Genomic DNA, 20044 nt, shown 5'->3' with positions numbered 1-20044 from the left:
TCCCTTTATTTCCTTTCTCCCTACACGCTCACTCACTGTTTCTCTCTCTCTCCCTTTCTTTCTTTCCTTTTCCCCTACTGGTTCACTCACTGTTTTTCTCTCTCTATCTCCCTTTCTTTTTTTCCTTTCTCACTACACGTTCACTCACTATTTCTCTCTCCATCTCTCTTTACTTGTTGAATATAAAGAGGGAGGGTCAGGATTCTAATTCGACGTGTATAAATAAACGCATCAATCACTCTCTCTCGCTCTCTCTCTCTCTCTCTCTCTTTCTCTCTCTCTCTCTCTCTCTCTCTCTCTCTCTTTCTCTCTCTCTCTTTCTCTTTCACGCTCATTCTCTATCTTTCTCTTTCACGCACTCTCATTTTTTTTCTCTTTTTCTCTCTCATTTTATCATTCATGTTCTCTCTATGATTCATCAGATTCATCATCGTTCATCATCAAAAAAAGGAATACGAGAGGATTCTACAGTTGAAAAAGAAAATGCCTGGATTAAATTCTCCACCCTCTATCTCTCTCTTTCACGCTTTCACATTCTTTATCTCTTTCTCTTACCCCCCTCTCACTTTCTTTCTTTTTCTTTCTTTCACATTTTCTTTCTCAATCTCTACCGTTCCCTCCAATAGTGAGTATGCACTGTCTCTCTCAACTCTCTCTCTCTCTCTCTCTATATATATATATATATATATACCTATCTACCTTTCTCTCTCACTATCTCTTTCTCTCTCTCTCTCTCTCTCTCTCTCTCTCTCTTTCACGCTCTCTCATTCTTGATCTTTTTCTTTCTCTTTCTTTGTTTTATGCTCTCTTTTTCCCTCTCTCACACTTTCTTTCTCAATCTCTCTCGTCCTCTTTCTCACAATTGAAAAAAAAGCCTGGTTAGCATTCACCATATTACATTTTACCTTACGAACCCAATAACTTAAATAAGACGCTTTTACCTGGTACTTTGTAAATAAGAAAAGGTTACAATGACACCTTAAAAAAAAACCCTCATAAAGTCCGATAGTCAAGCAGATATTAAAGTATTCACATGTTAAAGGTCACATCTAAAGTAGTCAGTGAATGCATCCAAAATCATCAAAATCTGGGAAAACGTAACAATCTTATATTTTGGGAGCCAGGACAAAATGGAATTTCGGGTAATTCGAGGGAGAGACAAACTGGCGAGAGTAGGATCTGCAAGACCATTAGGCCCTGAACTTGAGATGACAAAAACAAACACTGATTGGATAAAAAAAAGAGAAAAAGGAGAAATAAACAATCTCTTGACGTCCCAGATTTTTGTGATATACTCTTAAGATACTCTTAGCTTGATGATGATAAAAGCACTCTCATCAATATTAGCAAACGCCAGTTACTAGTTAGAGAGAGCTAAATTCAGAGGCGTGAGACTATGTACTGGACACTGGCATCTGAAAAAACATCTCCATCACATGAAGAAGAAACCTATATCATCTTCGAAATCTATGCAACAGCTCAATGGGGACACGACCTGGGATACAAAGAAAACGCAGGGAACGGAATTTTTGTAGCCATGACAGTCAATGACCTAGTACCTCTTAGGAGAAGGATCGAGTCGATTGACTGAACCAAGGAACTAGGAACAATAAGCCAAAACGCTGCAGTGCTCGGAGAACATAAAATGCCCGCCTCTTAGACTCCAGAGTCATCTTCATTTATAAATAGCAAACTAACCAATGGTAAAGTTTACAAACGATCGGTGAGTCAGGACAGATCTCTCCAAGGTAACGAATTGGGGAAAAACCACAATTTAAAAGATAAAGAAATTATGTTATTTTCCAAACTTTGTTTAATACATCAAGTTAACTAATCAATCATAATTTGAAGTTGACGTTATCGCAGGTACGTCTATTCTGGTAGAATATGTCAGATTTCACGCCACCGTACTATTGGAACATGATACCGCAAAAAACCCTTAGACATAGACGTATTTTACTTTAAGCAACGAACGAATTTATCACAATCAATTTGGGCCAATGCTTAATGTATAATACAAAACAGGGAAAAAAGTGGTATAAAAACACTACGAACCCAACATCAAAGTTTCCATCTAAGTTTTATTCATTTCAAAAATCGACAACATCAGTAAGTCAAGTAAAAAATTGATTTTAAGTAATTAATTTTTATTTATTTTTTCTTCGATTTTTTAATATTTTTAAACATTTTTCTAACTTGACTGAATAATTTCTTAACAGCACCTTTCGGCATTGCTTTGTAAACGGCTTCGAGCTTTGCACCCTTAAGCAGGTTTGCTTTGAGAGCAGCTAATATTTTTATACTGTCCAATAATTTATTGGCTTTATTGTCAGACTTTACACTTGCTTTTTCTCTGCTTTCTTGAAGTGTGATGCATTTTTTACTGTTGCGTTGTGTTCGTGTAAGCGCACTGACATTCTCCTCGTCGCTATTATCACTGTCGCTATCTTCACTGTTTTCGGCCTCTTCTGCTTTAAGATTCTCTGTTACGCCGATTGCGTTGACTTTTTTCGGCGGGGCCGGCGCCTCGAACTCTCCGAGCTCTTCATTGTAATATGCATACGCTCGGTACGGCTTTAACTCCCACGGCACCTGATTTTCCATGTGTGTCAGAACGACACCCAGGTCCTCGAGGGTAGGCAAGTTTGGATCGATAACATCGCTGTAGGCTTCCCGTTCGATTTTATCCCATAAGATATTGCCGATGGGCCAATTGAACGATAGGTACTGCATACCGTTCACCTTCAGTTTAAACGTAGGATCTTTTTCGATATCGTAACGGCAGAAACCCCATTCAGTGCTTTTTCTTGTGACACGGTAAAACCAGTCGATGAGCTCAGAAAGAAGGTATCTGCTCGGACCTACGGCCTGATAGATGTTTCCTTTCGCCCTTTTCCAGTTAAGGCACGCTGCGACGATCCCCGCCGCAACATCACACACGTATACAGGCTGCTTTTCCGTCGCCTCTCCTTTCTTGTAAAGCGGCATCCATTTCAATTGACGCCTCCAATTTCCGCAAAAATACCTAAAAGAAAATAATTCAAATATTATATTGGACGGCAAGCCGTGAAAATCACCTATTCAGGTTATTTGTGGGTGAACCTCGGTCTTGTCCGATCTCACCAATGCAGTTAACCTATGAGGTTACTGAGAACTACGTCATTTAGCCCATATTCATTCAATTTTTAACTTAATTCATACTCATACGTACTAAAATTCTTTCTCACTCTCACTCATTCTTAAAACAATCTTTCATATATAAAAAACCGTTTACTCATTTAGTGCCTATCATCAAGCCATTTCAAACCATAAATTCACGCCGATAAACACACTCAATATGACATTGAACACAAACTATAAAACAGAATTCTTCTCGCCAAAATCGGAACAGGGTGATAGACAACATAGTGATTGGGAGTTCTGGTGGAAAAAGATCTGACGAATTTGCCTGTACAATCAAAGTACGTAAATATTTTTGTCATATCGAAGTCGAAGGGTTTCTCCCTTTAGCACTTTCATCTTTCCTTTATGGGGCGTCGGCTTTGACACGACGGTTATTACTGTAAGGTAAAGGTTCCGGGTTCAAATCCAGCAGTCCTGTATTTGACACCCCGAAGGTTGATATGACTTCTGTTGAGAACCCTGGTTAATAATTCTAACAGCTAAACAATGGTAGAATTAACTGTAATAAAAAAGACAATATAAAAAAACTAATGATTTTTAATAGTGTGAAACTCCTGCATAAGGTTATTAAATATTTTCTGAAGTTAAAAGGTACTTTGGTAGATATTATCAGGTGATACGATTTATTAATTTATTTGTAGTCTAGTAGTAATTTGAAAAATACAATACCTTAAGAATCTATCTTCTTGGCCGTAAATATCAGCTGGACGGAAAATGATGACATCCGGGAAAACTTGCTTAACTTCTTTTTCTCCTTCCCATTTGCTGAGCAAGAATTGCGAACCACCTTTGATCAAGTAGCCGTTCAGTTTTTCGGCTGCGTTAAGCGCGGAGACGTGGACGAAAGTCTCCACTCCGGCGTCCTTGCAGGCTTCGGCGATACAGCGTGCACCTTGGACGTGGACATCATCGTAGCTGAAGTTTTTCGTCTCCCAGTCGCGGCCGATCAGGTTGATGACGACATTCGAATACTGGACGCACTTAAGGATGGAGTCGTAATCATCGAGCTGGAACGGCTGGAAGAGCACCTGGCCCAGGTCGCCGACCAGCTTGAGTCTCCGTACATCGTAGTGTGTCCCGCCGTATGGGATAATCAACTGGGTGCCGATTTTGCCGAGACGGTTGCAGACGTAGCGGCCGAGGAAGCCCGAAGCACCGAAAACTGTCGCTACCATGCCACTGAAACTGGACCTGCCCCCGGTACCCTTTTTCAGAGCATGGATTTTTGGGTTTTTGAGAGGGTGGAACTCACCGGCGCTCTCGGAACTCATTTCGCGCGCAATACCATTCATTGTCTGGCGGTAGATACGTTTCGTAAAACAAAATGACATTGCACCCATCATTGATGAAATACACGACAAATATTGAAGTAAAGTTTGTTTGATTTGCCATATGTTTTATTAAATACAAGTTAATTTACACATGTTCACACCATTAATTTCAAAGCACAGTTTGTAATCGAGTGAGTCTAGACGAGTCAACATGAGCTGCAACACATACGACATCATGTGAACATACGCTTCACTGCGGTGATAGTCGAACACAAAGGATCTTTTCATTTAATAAAAGAGGAACACATCCTTGTTCTCAAAACAATAACACCTAATGTTTTTAAAATCTGCAATACAGCTTCTTTCAATTTGGTAACATGTCACAATGACATAAATATATGGATATACAGTTAAAAATATGTGGAGAAAATACCCATTGGCAGTACTCCAATGATACTAAAATGTCTATTTAATTAACACTTTTGTTACCATCATTTGCACTATTACTGCATAGGAAGAGGCATCCTTCCCTCTATCTAATATCAGATAGTGCTCAGTTACCTCATTAATCGGTTTTTCTGAGTAATTGAAGGCAAACCCCTTTCTGTATATTTCCTTATTCATGTTAGAGTTTTTCAGGGTTGCACTCTGGCCCCCACGCTTTACCAGGTGTTCATATCCCATCCCATCCTCGAACCGCCACACTCACTATTGCAGACGATGCAGCAATCCTCTTTAGCAACTCCGCTTCTGACATTTACTCTCAAAGGAACTCACACTACGGGGAAAAACCCTCCTCTAGTTTTTCCTTCTTCCTCTTAACTTCGGACAAGGTGTCCGATGTAGGACTGTACATCGGCAAATTTATGACGAAGACCCCATACATGGCTAAAATCTCAAGAAGTTATGAAACTGTACATGGCACTTTCACGACTTAATGACAAACATTCTAATTTACGACTCACAAATAAAAAGCCGCTTTACAACACCAGCTGCTTAGTAAGCCGGTATGGACACTGACTGGAAGTGTGGGGTTCAGCCAAATATCCCCCCAAACTGCCAAATCTATAATTTTCAGAAAAAATCCTCGATGCTCCATTTTCTGTGTCCAACCACTACAGACTTAAATATTATTTTTTTCCCAAGATGCAATCCATTTCCGTTACCGCAAACTTCACAACACCCTATCAACTATCCTATAATTCCTCAAATCCAACAACTCGCAGCCCGACGAATTCTCTTATCCCTCTCTCGCCCACTGAAGAGGCGATGGCCATGAGATATCCTTTACAACGACAGTGAAAGTGACTGACACTAGTCATAATCAAATGGACAATATGATAATGCTACTGGAGTACTGCCAACGGTAGTTTTTTTCACTCTTGAATTAACTGTATATTCTCATTGTTACTTACTATCTAATTCAATGAAGTTGTATGTAAAACCTTTCCAAGCAACCTTCAACAACCAAGAATTCCTTGAGCTTATCACCAAAGCCTGGTGCATAAAGTGGATGAAGACCAAATTAGGAAAAATGTACCCAGTGAAGATTTACACTGATAAAACAATGTTACATCAATTACAAGAAGCTACCGACTTCCACTTAAGTGGGATACTTAGGAGCTAGACAGCAGATCGACGAAAATACCCTGCACAGCACTTAAGAGACAACAAACAAAGACTGTTGCAATCATCAAAACTCAGTTAACTCTATTTCAGTCAAAATCATTCCAACAAAACTCTTTACTGCGACCTCATTTAATTCGTCAACGAACTGATCCAAAAGTTCCCTACACAGCTCTCAATTCATCATTACAGAACTGCCCAAGCCCTCTTTCCACTTTATCATGCCGAGAATCCACCTCGTCGCCTTAAACAACGTTTGTTGACCTCCAGACCATCTTGCCCCTTAATATGTTGAGTACCATCTTTGGCTGGTTTCTCTTAGATTAACTAACTCTATACAAGATATTACCATGACCACTGCGAAGTAGATCTATGGGGTTCTGCCAAGGAACGGATTTTAATATGTCAAATGATACTTATGTACCTCATAAAATTGATTTAAAAGCTAAATAAATAGGTATATTTCTATTTATAATATTGATTTTGTCTGAAGATTATTGGGTTTACAGATAATATGATAGTCAGATTATCATACTTTTTCTCGTTTATTCTTTGTTATAAACATTTTTTTAATTCTAAAACTTAACGAATAAACATTTTTAACTTGAATATCAAGATTACAATTATCGTAGCTTAATTACTTTTGCATTGTATTTGTCATTTGAAATCATGAATACATACATAGTGAAACAATACATTAAATACACGTTTAATTAATTACATTTCGAAGTATTCAGATAAACGACACTTAGACGTATAGGAAGAGAAAAATAAATAAACTGGAAGATACAGTAGATAGGAAAACCAAATATACACATAAACCAAAGTAGTAGTAACAACATGTTTCAACAGGTACGTTTCCATAGTTTTTTGATCTTAACATGTATATTTTTTTTCATGGTACCGTCTAAATAAACCGCGAGCCTTCTGCATTGTGGTTCCGCTAGTCATATGCCAGCCAAACATATATTAACTTATTAGCACATTAAGTGTTTGAAGAAAGCTCATTTACCAAGATTATGGTTATTTAATCCGGACGCTGATTTTTTTCGAAAGCTAAGTTAAGAGGTATACGTTTTGTTCATACACAATAGAAATTCTAACAAAAATGACAACCTTTGTACCTCAATTCGTTAAGAGTTTCTTAGTAAGGCCGCATTTACATATTTAGTTTAAATAATGTTACGGGAGACATAACTAGTTAAATGCGGGTTCTTACTAGTTTAAATCTCGTGGTAAAATATTATTAGAAATCGAAAGCGTTTCAAAATTCTGGCCCGGATTTGTTGTTCCGGTATCACCCAATTTGGCATTTTAATCAGAAAGTTGATTTTTCCTCTAAGATCGCTGGATGTGACACGGAACGATGTACATTTCGGCGATTGCGACTTTGTACGACGGTGGAGGCGTTTCAGCGATCGATTCGTAACTTGGCGGTTTGTCGATTAAGAGGCAGACGATTTCAGTGTTGGTGGCAGTCTCCTCATCCAACATCTTATGTTGACTGGCTTTCTGAAAATAACAGAACATCTATAAATTAGAAAGAAAGAGAGAGAGAGAGAGAGAGAGAGAGAGAGAGAGAGAGAGAGAGAGAGAGAGAGAGAGAGCATACTCACTATTATGTAATAGCATAAAATGAAACTGGATATGACGAGCAGACACGCTACGAACAAGACTCTTTCTCGTGTAGGCGACATCAACGCCCAGTTCTGCTCCATTAGCCCGTACAGGGTGCCGCAGCCAATCGCCAACACTCCCAAGGCAGAGATTAACATCAGATCTCTGCATCTTTTCTGTAAAAGAAGAAGAAAGAATGTTTAGAAAGTGAAATTGCTCTTTGAGCTCTAGATCCTCGCTTTCCAGTGGCGGTGAGAAAAACGCCTGAACTGGCCCTACCTGCGTCTACAACGTTCTGGAAATTCGCTCTTGAAAGCACGGAGAATCCAGGTTCTGAATACTCCGATCCGAGGCGGGCGAAAATCCAGGTTTAAATTATTAGTCTGAATGGTTCTTCTGAACCTGAGACGTTCCTCCTACAAATCATTCATTGATGACCAAACAAGAACATATCGCTATAGTTAACATCTAGTTGGCTTTTAGGCAAACTTAAAACCCTTTGATACCCAAGTGTACCCAGAATAAAAATAATATGAACTTTATATATAAAGTTGTTAGTCTCCGAGGAAGTGAACGTGTGTTGTACCAATCGATATTTGATAACTTTACGGGGTCCGTGATCCTCCTGCATGAGCTAGGTTTCAGCAAGACTAGGCGGACCCAATAAAGTGATCACCTTTGCACGATTTTATTAGATAAAATGAAAGGAAAAGTACATAAGATAATAGTTACTTGAAAATTAAGTGCAGTTGCAAGCCCAACTTTTTTCTAACACTCTTAACAAGAAACTTATTTCGTATCACTTGGAAAAAAAGGATAATCTGTTGGAAAAAAATTATTGATGTAGCAGAGAAACTATAAATTGTTGCAACTGAGATGGTGTCAGTGCAGAGACCGTGAGTCAGGGACAGATGGGACGGAGCCAATACAGAAATTGTGAGTCAGTGGAAGTCAGATGAAGACTCAGTTCAGTATCAGTTGAAATATAGTCAGTACAGAGGCCGTGAGTCAGAATCTGGGTTAGAGTCTGAACCTGATCCAGATGGAAGGAGAGTAAGATACCATGACTCTAGCCACCTGAGTCCGGATACTTCTCGAGGAGTTCGTGACAGAAGAGGGCCCAGCAATCCACCGCCTTCAAGAACTAAGGACCAGTCGACAATCTTCCTCCCACGCATGAAAACTGTGTGCTGTGCAATAAAACTGATTTCCTATATAAAACCACTTTACCACTTTCATATCCCGAACGCAAAATTAGAGAGATCTGTGCCATAATATTTTGATAGGCAGCGAACTTGGACATCTACCAGTATTAAGTGTTTCGTTGCATACCATTGACATTGAAGTATTGATTGGGCCTTGGATGCTAGCTTTGCTGAATACGACGAAAGCGTACCGAACAAAAACAAACAATATAAAACGACATAGCCGAAACTCCACCCATCGGTTTGCACTTCATAATGGTAACGACCCTGGATGAGAAAAAAGGGGCCAGATATCGATCAGGCAGTGAAACAGGCTAGTCAACGTCCAAATTCACAAGGGAAAATGGATTCTCGACACGTGGCAGAATTGGTGGATCTATGGCAAAGGCAGAACTACTTCTTCTCCCCGGAAATAAAAAAGCGAACGTCATCTTTTTGGATCAAGTCCATGGCAACTTCGGGTCATGCTTGCACAGATTTCGCCTGTCAACTCTGCAGTATGAGAATCAGATTGTATATTACAAAAACCACAGAGAGCCGCTAATAAGCGAATTTTCCTAAATTGGCCACTGAAAGCTCGCTGACAACGAAAAAATATGTAATATTCCATAAGCTTGTGCCCCGGATTGAGCGGGGTTCATGAAAGTTATGCTAACGACACGGAATTCGGGATGTTTTCTTCCATTAGTCATGTTATTGTCGGTAAATATTTGTTAGATATCTTTATCTCGTATTTATTTATTTAATATAACACAAGTTAAAGATAGGCACAACAGTAAGGAACAAAAAAAAAAAAAGGCGTGTACTCATTTGGCTTTCAACTAAATTCTTGTTTTTATTAAGTCCCCTAATTCCTCAAAAATCAATTTACACATAGAATACAAATTATACCCCTTCAATATAGGTTTAGAGAGTGGCGGGTCTGCCTGCATGAGGGAGACCTCTGGCACAGCAGGGAAGGAGGAGGGCTAAAGAAAAAAATTGATTGTATACAATGATATCGCTAAATATTTCCCTTAAGGACTGGAAGCTATCATATTATTAGCAGTTAACGTCATGAAATACTAGATGTATCATGTACTGATAAATACAGAAAGGGAACATGCATAAACTTCACGAACGAACTACAACTGGCTGAAGGCATACCAAACTTTGCCGTGGGTTATTGTTCGGAAGAAAAAAAGTTTTAGAAAAATTATTTAAAGGTTAGGTTTTTTTCTATCTATTCTACCTCTTTCTACCTATCCTGCTATATCAACCTATCATCTTTGGTAGGTCCACTGTCAACGGTATAGTCTGGGCGTTCTTTTGTCTGATTGTCTTTTTATCAACCTCCGAAGGAAATAGTACCGATGCCAAATTGGTATTTTCCGACCAGCCGAATTTTTAACGGAGCACTATTTCTCAATAATTAATCAAACATTTTGGTCGAGGTTCAAAGGAATATTGCATAATATTCGTTCACAGCCTTAGTTACATTAGCCCAGTGGTTTTAAAAAGTACCAAGGTACAAAGTAGCTTTTTTTCTCTTTAACTGGCCCATAAAGGACAAATAAGTTAAATAATTTATAAGATAATATTAATTTTAAGATTGAGATTATAAGATAAAACTTAGGCCTTGTTGGATTGGGAAAATAACGCTATTAATAGTGTGAATCAAAACAAATATATTAATACTCGGATAAATCATATCAGGATGTTTTTTCGTCAATCGAAATAGACGATAGTTCTATTATTAAACTGGGTTTTCTAAATTTATCTAACTTCTTACGAAACACACGTTTTTAAATTAATCGCGTCACAGGTGATAACGGGCGAAAGGCCGTCGATAAAAATCTTAAATTATTCATATTGATTTTAACATAGTAGTATTATAGTATTATTATTGGTATAATAAAAGCTTTTGCAATTATCTTAAAAGTATCTGCGTTAAAATAAATTAATTAATCTTTTTATGTAAGGTCTTGGTTGGAATGAAAAAGTTAGTGCCAAGAGCTGGATTCGAACCCACGACCTTCGGCTAAATACGCCGCTGCTCTAACAACTTTACGATTGTCACGATAGCTAAAGTGGTCGGAGCAGCGGCGTATTTAACCGAAGGTCGTTGGTTCGAATCCCGCTCGTGACACTAACCTTTTCATTTCAACCAATACCTTACATAAAAAGATTAATTAATTGAAAGAAGGTATTTGGTAATCGGACAACGAAATATAATGGAGTTAAAATAAAAATTTTCTTTTTGACTGAACTCTCAATATCTTTCCACCAAAGCGGATACAACTAGTTTCCACGCATCAATACTAGTTTTTGTTTTCTCACTTCTTTGCGTCAGAGATTGTAGAATTTGTCTGATAGTGTAGCAGTTGTGCATACAAAGATTAGGAAAAAAGGAAATGCGACTTATTTCCCATGGTTTTTCGACGAGGATAATTTATTGATATAATGACACCATAAAAAATTAATTTGCTTAATTTTCTTAATTAACAATTTTAATTTAAAATGTGTTGATCTTTGTATGTTAAAATTTCTATTGTAATTTTTTTCACTATTGAAACCCAGAGTAGATGTAGATGTATTAGTCGGGGTACAATATACTGCGTCCTTTAAGAGCTACTGTATCCACCGTTCTCTGCCTAAAGCACACCGGTGAGTCCTATTTCATCAAGGAACTTGATTAGTGGGTCGGTTTCAGAGGTTGAATCTCTTCTATGGTCATACTGTACATCCCAAAACACTTCCTCTTGCGGGCAAGTGTAGCACCAGAGTTTGTTAGAAGATGCGTTGGTATCTCCTCTGCCTCTTTGCAGAATTTGCATGTGCCGTCTTGGATTATTCCAATCTTCTTTAAGTGTCCATTTAGCTTGCAGTGTCCTGTTAAGAATCCTGTTACGATTCACAGTTTATTCCTGCTGTTACAAATTCTGTAATTTCTTTTCTTCCGCAATTTGTTAGGAGATTCTTGGATTGTCCAGTGAGTGAATTCCATAATTCCTTCAGTTTTCTTTTTGTCCTTCTGTCTGAGGGTTCATATGCCACAGATGGGTTCGGGTCCTATCAACGGTGCAGCAGTCCCTTTTCTTGCAAGGGTGTCCGCTTTGCTGTTGCCTTCTACTCCCATGTGTCCTGGGACCCAGCAGAGGCTGACTTTGTTCTGCGTACCTAATGTTTTTAATTTGGTTTTGCAGTTCAACACCATCTTTGAACTAATGATATTTGAGCTTAGTGCTTTGATGGCTGCTTGGCTATCTGACATGATTTGCCCTTGTTTTTGTACCCTTTAGTCAAGTTGAACTGAGTACATCTCTCGATTGCGTGAACCACAGCTTGGAATATACTGGTGTATTTTCTCATGGGTTCTGAGTATTTGGTTCCAGGACCGAATACTCCTACCCCTGTACCTTCTTGTGTTCTAGATTCATCTGTGTACCAAAAGATGGTGCCATTCTTAAACAAAGAGTAATGATTTTGTCAAAATGTACAAGACATATACAGCTATCGTATTTCTTATCACTTCTGGGCTAATTTTTTATTCCTATTTATAAAAAAAAAACCATTTTATTCAAAACTACATTAATTTCTAACTTGTTTTTTAGACATGTCAAGGAGAAGGATATCAAATAAAACATTTACTCAATTTACTAATTTCGTGGTCCGCTTGACCAATTAATATCTTACAATTAATTAAGGTTTTCAGTTGAGATAAAAAAGTCACTGTCACGAGCGGGATTCGAACTCACGATCTTCGGCTTGATACGCCGCTGCTCTACCACTTGAGCTATCGTGACTGAAAACCATAATTAATTGTAAGATATTAATTGGTCAAGCGGACCACGAAATTAGTGAATTTAACGAATTAATATGAAGTACACTTCACTAAAGCTCTCCGTGGCCATTTCATTTATTGTCGTCGAGAATCCAAACCGATTACACGACATTTGAAAAATGGCAAAAAGGAGGGAAAACTCATAAGGTGGGGTTGAGATAGGAAGTTGATGTCCGAGTGGATCGAGGTCACGATAGCTCAAGTGGTAGAGCAGCGGCGTATCAAGCCGAAGATCGTGGGTTCGAATCCCGCTCGTGCCATTGTCTTTTTTATCTCAACTGAAAACCTTAATTAATTGTAAAACATTTAATTTTTCCCCAATCTTTGAACATGAAGGCTTTTTTTGCGGATTTCTTTTAACAGAAGTTTAGGCCGTCTAGGTTATCGTAGTTTTGTATAAATAGCTTTTTTTACGCGGTTCGCAAGAGGTGTGTTGTTGTTGATGCCAAGCCCATTTGTAAGTATGTTCGAATGCAAGCCGCTGGATTCGAACCCGGTAACTTATAGTGACGAACGTCATGTCAACGCCTTAACCACCGAGACCACCGACGCTCCCCACATATACGTTAATTTTTATTTTTGTTTATTAATTTTAGGGTCTGCAGTTGGCTATCGCCCTCTATTTTGCGCTTATTTTCTTGTCTTTATCGCGTTTTATTTCTACTAATTTCTTTTCCGGTTTGTCCAGCCAAGTTTTGATCAAACCAATTAGAACGGTAACCGATTCTCTATTTTCTTTATCCTATTACTACTCTCTGTACTTCAGGGTCTCGATAATTGTAGATAAAATAGCACAAATAACTAACACAAGTACAAATAAAACAGCAGCAAGATAAAACTGATAGTCTGGTTAGTATTCATACTATCCTAGTTTTCTCGATATTCCTCAGTGTATCTTATTTGTAATTTTCTTCTTGTTGGAATTTAATTTTTTAATTTAAAACTAAATTTATATTCGAAACTAGGAAGTCAAAAGAAAGCAAAATCGAGACCAAAACTCAACACATCAATTAACAATTCGGTACGAGATTGTACTCAGGTCTTTATATACATTTTCAAAAATTCAGGACTAATTAATTATATATTGCCTAGATATAAAAAAAAAGAAAAAAAGCACATATAGTATGAACACAGGACAAAAAGCAAGAATTGGTAGAAAATAAAACAAAAAATATTTAGCAGATTATTATTTAAAGGGGTGCATCATGTCAAAACCAATCTGTAATTATTATAAACAATAATGAATAAATAATTGTTAAATACCCATAAGAACATAACACAATTAATTATATGTTGCATAGATCAAAAATCAATATTGAACGAACACAGGTCAATCAAGAAAGAATTGATATAAAATAACCTCACAACTATTTGACAGATTGTTATTTGAGGGAGTGTAAGGAGTAGTGTTTATGTAATAATGATAAAACTTCTGTTATTTTGTGATATTTCTCCGTGTGGCCTGTGTGGTAATGAACTTGTGATCTGGTCGTCGACATCGCATATGTCATACCAACCCAGCGAGGTCAATGGTCAAAATAAACTGTATCGACCAAATTTCAAGTCCTGTGTATGGAATATTATTAAATGAAATTAATGGATAATTATTTAATTTTTCTCATCAATTCATAAAAATGTACGAAAGTAAGTAATTATATGCTGCATAGACCAGAAAGTATTGTATGAACATACAAACACACACACACAGGGTTGGAAAAAACCCTCAAGACACGGTGTAACTATGTATGTGATTTTTTGAAATAGTTTTGGCGAGAAAACAATGTTTGTTAAAAATCACGTCCACAAAAAACTTTTATTTATCTTATCTATCAACGAACACAGGACAATCAAGAACGAGTTAGTAGAAAATAACAAAAATTATTTAAAAGATTTTAATTGGAAGGGGTGAATAATTTTCAAACTCTTCTGTATTTTTTGATTTGATTTTGATCTTGTAATCTGTGAGGTTATAAATATACAATTTTGGTCGTTATCAACCATATTGCTCTGCCTATTCTCGCGGGGTTGGTCTGACAGATTTACCGTAATGTTCGGTACGTCCAAATTACAGTGATGGATAGATAATTAAATCTTATTTGAGTTTTTTCTCATCAATCCTTTTAAATAATTATCGTAGTTAAGATTAATTATGAGTAGAGGCTTATTCTTTGCTCGCACTTAATTTTAAGTAACTACAAATTATACACAATACATTATCAAATAATACTTGTGTATTGTCAAACACTTAATAATATAAAATAAAATGCTTTTCATATGTATTAAATGTTTTTCTAAAAAATCCAAAACTATAGAAATGAACTTAATAACTATCGATGTTCTTTTAATGTTTTATCATCACAATTTTTTAAACATGTTTAAAAAGTATAAATCATAAATTAAAATACACTAAAAAAAAAGGAAATGAACGAGTGTCGATAGTTGATACCGCATTTAATTAAAAACAAAAAATAAAGAGGAAAGACTTACTGTTTGCAGGATGGAACCTTGGCTGTCGTTCTTCGATGCCTTCATTGCTTGCTGTGAAATACGGCTCAGAATAGTTCAACTCTCGTTTCTCGTGGTAACTACAGTTTGTGGACGGAGTTGTAGGAGAACTATGCCCAGTATATATCAACTAATCGAATCTGAAGAAGGGGCGTCAATCTTTCCTTCTCCCCCTCTTCCAGATCTGCTGCGTCCTGTTCTCAAAGTTAATCCGGATCATTATAGTCAACAACCCATAGACCTCTCTATTAACGTGATTCAGAATAGATATTCAATATATTACGTGTCTTTTTATCAATTCATTTGTGCCAGTACCGTTCTGTAGGGGGACAAATGAAAAAGCGATAAGAATAATATGTCAACAATGACTTTCGATGTACCTATTTAACAAAAAAAAGTTTGTAATTGAGTGATTTAAAGGAAATTACGTCGTATTATTGTTAAAACTTGGTATTAATTAAATTATTTATTGATCTAGAGGTTGAATGGAATTTTATCGATAACTTCTTGTAATCTTTCAATAATTTCATTAAATTACAAAAAAGTTTCTCATATTTATTTTTCCATTGACACTAACTGTACTATTTATACACTGTTCTATTCACAAAACAATAATGCAATTAATTGCGCTAGACGTGCTAAAATCGAAAATCCGTAAAGTTAGCTTAGTTAGATCAATTACCTTCCAAAAAATAAACACAATTAATGAAATTTAATAAATAAGTAAGTACAATTTTAAAATTTATTCTTCCTAAATGTCGTCTTGTTGTTTTTTACTCAGAGGGCAGGATGATATACATTTTTGTATCCGGGACACCCAACTTTTTAATAGGTTCTTAAGCCCTCCTTCATAAAAGAACTTACTTCATTTTGCTAAGAAATTTTAGTAGTGATATGTTATTATTTTGAACCTTGAGATTTACTCTTGGAGAAACTAATACCCAGAATATTAAAGCTTCTCATAGAAAACAAGAGGCTGAACTACTAACTAGAAACATGCGCACGTGAAATAAATAATATACATTTTAAGGGTACAACAATAATAATAGTTTTTCAATTAATTAATATTTATGAAAGGTATTGGTTGAGATAAAAAAGTCATTGTCACGAGCGGGATTCGAACCCACGACCTTCGGTTAAATACGCCGCTACTCTACCACTTGAGCTATCGTCACTTCGATCCTCTCGGACACCAACCTCCCATCTCCACCTAACCTCTCAAATTTTCCCGCCTTTTTGCCATTTTTCAATAATAATTCCAATAATAATAGTTATTACAGACAGCCAGGCAGCTATAATAGTTTTATAAGCTTATAAGACCACCTCAAAACTTGTCTGGAACTGCCTTTAACCCCCCCCCCCCCCGAAAAAAGGAAAAAAGATTACCAATCCAGTACATACAAGTTTTGATTAAGCCGAGTAAAGTAAAAGGACGGATACTTCGTTTGGAAATAAACCCTGGTGTTTCTAAGGGAAGCGTCTTAGACCCCAATCTGTATTTGGTTTATCACAGTGACTTGTCGCCAACAGAAAACACAACTGTAGGAGAATTTGAGGATGACACTGGCCTGTAAGTATTGAATGAATGGATAGATACAAAATAGAAAAATAAATATGGTAAATAATATAAATCACCAGAAGTTTGAACACTTTAACTTTACAAGCAGAACGAACACAGACAGTACATCCAATACAAAAAGAAAATTATAAACGCCACAAAGCATAATGCAGTATTTAGGCATGACGCTACATTATAAACTGAAGTAAAGAGCACACATTGAAAAAACATACTCATTTAAAACCAGGTTCTTAAACCTACCTGGATCTATAGCATCGAATTATAGGGTTGTCCCTAAAAGAGTAGTAAAGTTGTGTTACAAAAAGTTCAAAACAATTAAGGAAAGGTTAAAGATATTCATCGGGACCTGAGGATAAGTAAAAAAATATGCTTAACAGCAAAATTCTCGCCTACAGGACATCAAAACATCGAAGCAAGCCGGCTACAAGAACGACACCCTGAGAGACGACTGAAGAGAACCAAGCTCTACGGACTTTCTTACTTGATTTTAATTTGAACTTTAATAAACTAATGGTCAACTAAAATCAACGAGAATACGAAGATGAAGAACAAGCGGGATTTTAGTTTTGAAGGTACAAAACTATATTTTGGTTGCTCCTGATCATCTGGCCCGTCTATACTTGCAGATTTGGCGGTCACTGGCGGTTATTTTGTGTGTTTGTCATATTTCCTACATATATCGCTAAACACAGCGAATCCATGGACCAAAACCAGCGAGCTGCGGACCAGGACGATCGGACTCGTCAAATTGTAGATTCATCACATCACAGGTTTCAACAGGAAATCTCATAAAAGACACAATTTATTATTTAGAAAACAATATTGAAAACAACGGTTTTGTAAAGACAAATTTATTCAGACTTAAAAGTTACATATGTGTTTTTTTTTGTATGCAATACATTTTCTTTTCTAAATACATTTTTTGCTATGAATACTTTAGTTTGTATTATTTATCATCTTTCTTATTCAAAAATTCTTAACAAAGAGTCTTTGATAAAAAAGTAAATATTTCATCATTTTTCGAGAAAGGCAAAATTACTAAAAGAAATGTTACCAGAAACTATTTATATTTGAGTTTATTTATCAAAATATTTTGATAAAATAACGATTATCAGCAAAATATATCTGAATTAATTTAACAAGGAAATCTATAAAATGAAGCATTCATTAATCAATTTCCTCTTACATCACATTAATTTGATTAACAATACTTTATCAGTTTTTAGAGCAATACAATTTTTTATTGCATATATTTAAGTGTCTGAATCAGTAGTGAAACTCAAAAAGAAACATAATTTATTTTGAAAAATATTCCACCTTGGAAAGGTACAGCAATTTACATGCTAAGGAAACGAAATTATATATTTAATAAAATGAATTACATTGGAAAAACCTCTTAATGAAAATCTTACCTAATTATGTAATTAATATATAAAATCTGCTAATTACAATTGCGTACAATTTACAACATTTTTTTGTGCCGTTGTAAAATAAGTGTATTTTCGATTCCACCAAGGTTGAGACAATTTCGATCGCAAATCATAAAGGAAATACATAAACGTATTTGGGATCGAAATAAATAATTAATACGTCAGCAAAATCGAATATAAGAGAATCTAGAGCTTATATACACGAATATAGTTTTCAAGTTAAACTTGGCTTAGGAATCATTTCCATTATTTTTCATTGTATAACCAGTTGTCACGATTAAAGCTTGTATTTATTTTAAATTTTCTATACAGAAAATATCGTAAAAAAGTACTTTCTTAATATTAAAGCTCAGTTTGTTTTCTATTATGTAATCTACGTTACATTATTAAATATTAAGAGACTAAAACTGATGGGAAGTATCACAAAATCTTAGATTCTATTTCAAGGGAGGAGCCGGGGATTGAACCTCCCCATATGTAGTATCATCCCTGACGGGTTATGCCTGACCATGTACAAGAAGGGCCGGTCGAACCTGAGCCTCGGGGCGTCTGGTAGCCTCGCTTGTCTCGGCCTGAGAGGTAACGGGATATCGCTATAAAAGTTGTCGAAGTCTCTGGGAGGGTAGTACTCGGGTTCTTCTCTCCCCATTCGCTGCGGAGAAGCCGGATAGGTCTCGACGTGATGCCTCGCTCCTATGGTCTCTTCGCCGCAAGTGCTGAACGTGTTGATTTGTACCATGTCGGAGAGGTGGAGGTCGTTGGATAGGCCGTTCAAACCGCGTAAGTCCGCTTTGTTTTCGAACAGATCTTTCAGCCCCATCCTGACAAGTGCGGCGGTCACGTTGAGCACGCTCCTGTGGGAAAATCTAGGGATTTGCAACTCCATTCCCGGCCTCGGCAGGAGGCTCCTGAGCAGCCTGGACCAACCACCCCTTCTGTACGAAGTCTCTATAAGCCTCTGTTCGAGTCGGGCGAGACCATCGCCAGGGGCCACTTGTCCCTGCTGACCTGGTAGGACGAGGATTGTCGATACGATCGATTCGGCACCCAAGCATACTGAAGTAGCGTCCAGACTCGGTTCGTAACCTGCGAGGAAACCGGTACGCCAGACTACTGCTGGGACGGGAACCAACCGCCTCTGTCTCGTCGAAGGACGGACCACGAAGTACATTTCACCGTCCCTGCCTTCTGTCGATCCAAGTTCACAATCCGTCTGAAATTATAGCTAAGTTTAGTATACAGTGGTAGTACTGCTCGTAATGAACATTATTGCAGATGTTGTGAAATGTACTGTGAAATTACTGAAATTAAGTAATAATTGTGGGAATTAATCAGTGTTATAGACTGATACAGGCCGGCAACCTACAAGCATGCTAGGCCTCATCCTTTATACAATTTATACAGCTGAATTTCCTATACACCCCAATACGATCATTACCATTTACAAATCATTATCACCCGCAGATGATACTGCAGTTTTTTTTACCCCGAATGTTTGAATGTGTTCAAGAAAGTATTTATTTGTTCCTACAATAAAGAAATGAAAATATTTGAAACAGTTAAAAATAATTAAGAACCTGAAAGATGTTAGCGCTGAATGCAGCGAGAGGAGGTCTCATAGTCAAGCTAGACCCGCGAAGGTATTCCGGCACCTTTCCGAGAGTCTGTCTCTTTACAAGAAGGTTTGTACGTCTTCTCACAATGTCGCCGACACCATTGAAGTTGATTTCTTCCACGTGCCCTTGATAATACTGTTGGACCCTCTCTTTGTAGAAATCCAAAATTTTCCCTTTTGCCTGCACACA

At 37.1% G+C, this 20044-nt stretch overlaps 3 protein-coding genes across 3 annotated transcripts in view; all 3 read right to left on the bottom strand.

The window, feature by feature from the left end:
* Positions 1-2136: 2136 nt before the first annotated feature.
* On the bottom strand, positions 2137-5407 carry LOC106666273 (NADH dehydrogenase [ubiquinone] 1 alpha subcomplex subunit 9, mitochondrial-like). The gene is made up of 2 exons (XM_014393354.2): positions 3853-5407; positions 2137-3025 (listed from the first exon to the last, which is right to left on the bottom strand). Exons 1-2 carry the CDS (start codon positions 4524-4526, stop codon positions 2152-2154), a joined length of 1548 nt encoding a protein of 515 aa, XP_014248840.2. The 5' UTR covers positions 4527-5407; the 3' UTR covers positions 2137-2151.
* A 1208-nt stretch (positions 5408-6615) lies between these two features.
* On the bottom strand, positions 6616-15459 carry LOC106666247. Its single transcript, XM_014393311.2, has 3 exons — positions 15213-15459; positions 7697-7873; positions 6616-7592 (listed from the first exon to the last, which is right to left on the bottom strand). The coding sequence occupies exons 1-3, from the start codon at positions 15255-15257 to the stop codon at positions 7419-7421; spliced, it is 396 nt and encodes a 131-aa protein (XP_014248797.1). The 5' UTR covers positions 15258-15459; the 3' UTR covers positions 6616-7418.
* Positions 15460-18578: 3119 nt separating this feature from the next.
* Positions 18579-20044, bottom strand: part of LOC106666279 (mucin-17) — a gene marked incomplete at its 5' end in the record, with an annotated part of 42219 nt that continues 40753 nt past the window's right edge. Inside the window, 2 exons of the mRNA XM_014393360.2 lie at positions 18579-19452; positions 19817-20035. Coding sequence (XP_014248846.2) covers positions 18682-19452; positions 19817-20035 — 990 coding nt within the window. The remainder of the gene's footprint in view (positions 19453-19816; positions 20036-20044) is intronic.

The sequence above is a fragment of the Cimex lectularius genome, unplaced genomic scaffold, assembly GCF_000648675.2.
Source record: "Cimex lectularius strain Harlan isolate CLEC.00 unplaced genomic scaffold, Clec_2.1 scaffold5, whole genome shotgun sequence".
NCBI lineage: Eukaryota > Metazoa > Arthropoda > Insecta > Hemiptera > Cimicidae > Cimex > Cimex lectularius.
This window is presented reverse-complemented; position numbering and strand designations above follow the sequence as displayed.

Excerpts from the sequence above, each read along its gene's own strand:
- LOC106666273 (XM_014393354.2), bottom strand. The coding sequence starts at position 4,526 with ATGATGGGTGCAATGTCATTTTGTTTTACGAAACGTATCTACCGCCAG. Across the intron at positions 3,026-3,852 it reads CAAGAAGATAGATTCTTAAG|GTATTTTTGCGGAAATTGGA; the intron begins GTATTGTATTTT and ends ATTTTCTTTTAG.
- LOC106666247 (XM_014393311.2), bottom strand. The coding sequence starts at position 15,257 with ATGAAGGCATCGAAGAACGACAGCCAAGGTTCCATCCTGCAAACA. Across the intron at positions 7,874-15,212 it reads AAGGTTCCATCCTGCAAACA|AAAAGATGCAGAGATCTGAT; the intron begins GTAAGTCTTTCC and ends CTTCTTTTACAG. Across the intron at positions 7,593-7,696 it reads TTTTATGCTATTACATAATA|AAAGCCAGTCAACATAAGAT; the intron begins GTGAGTATGCTC and ends TGTTATTTTCAG.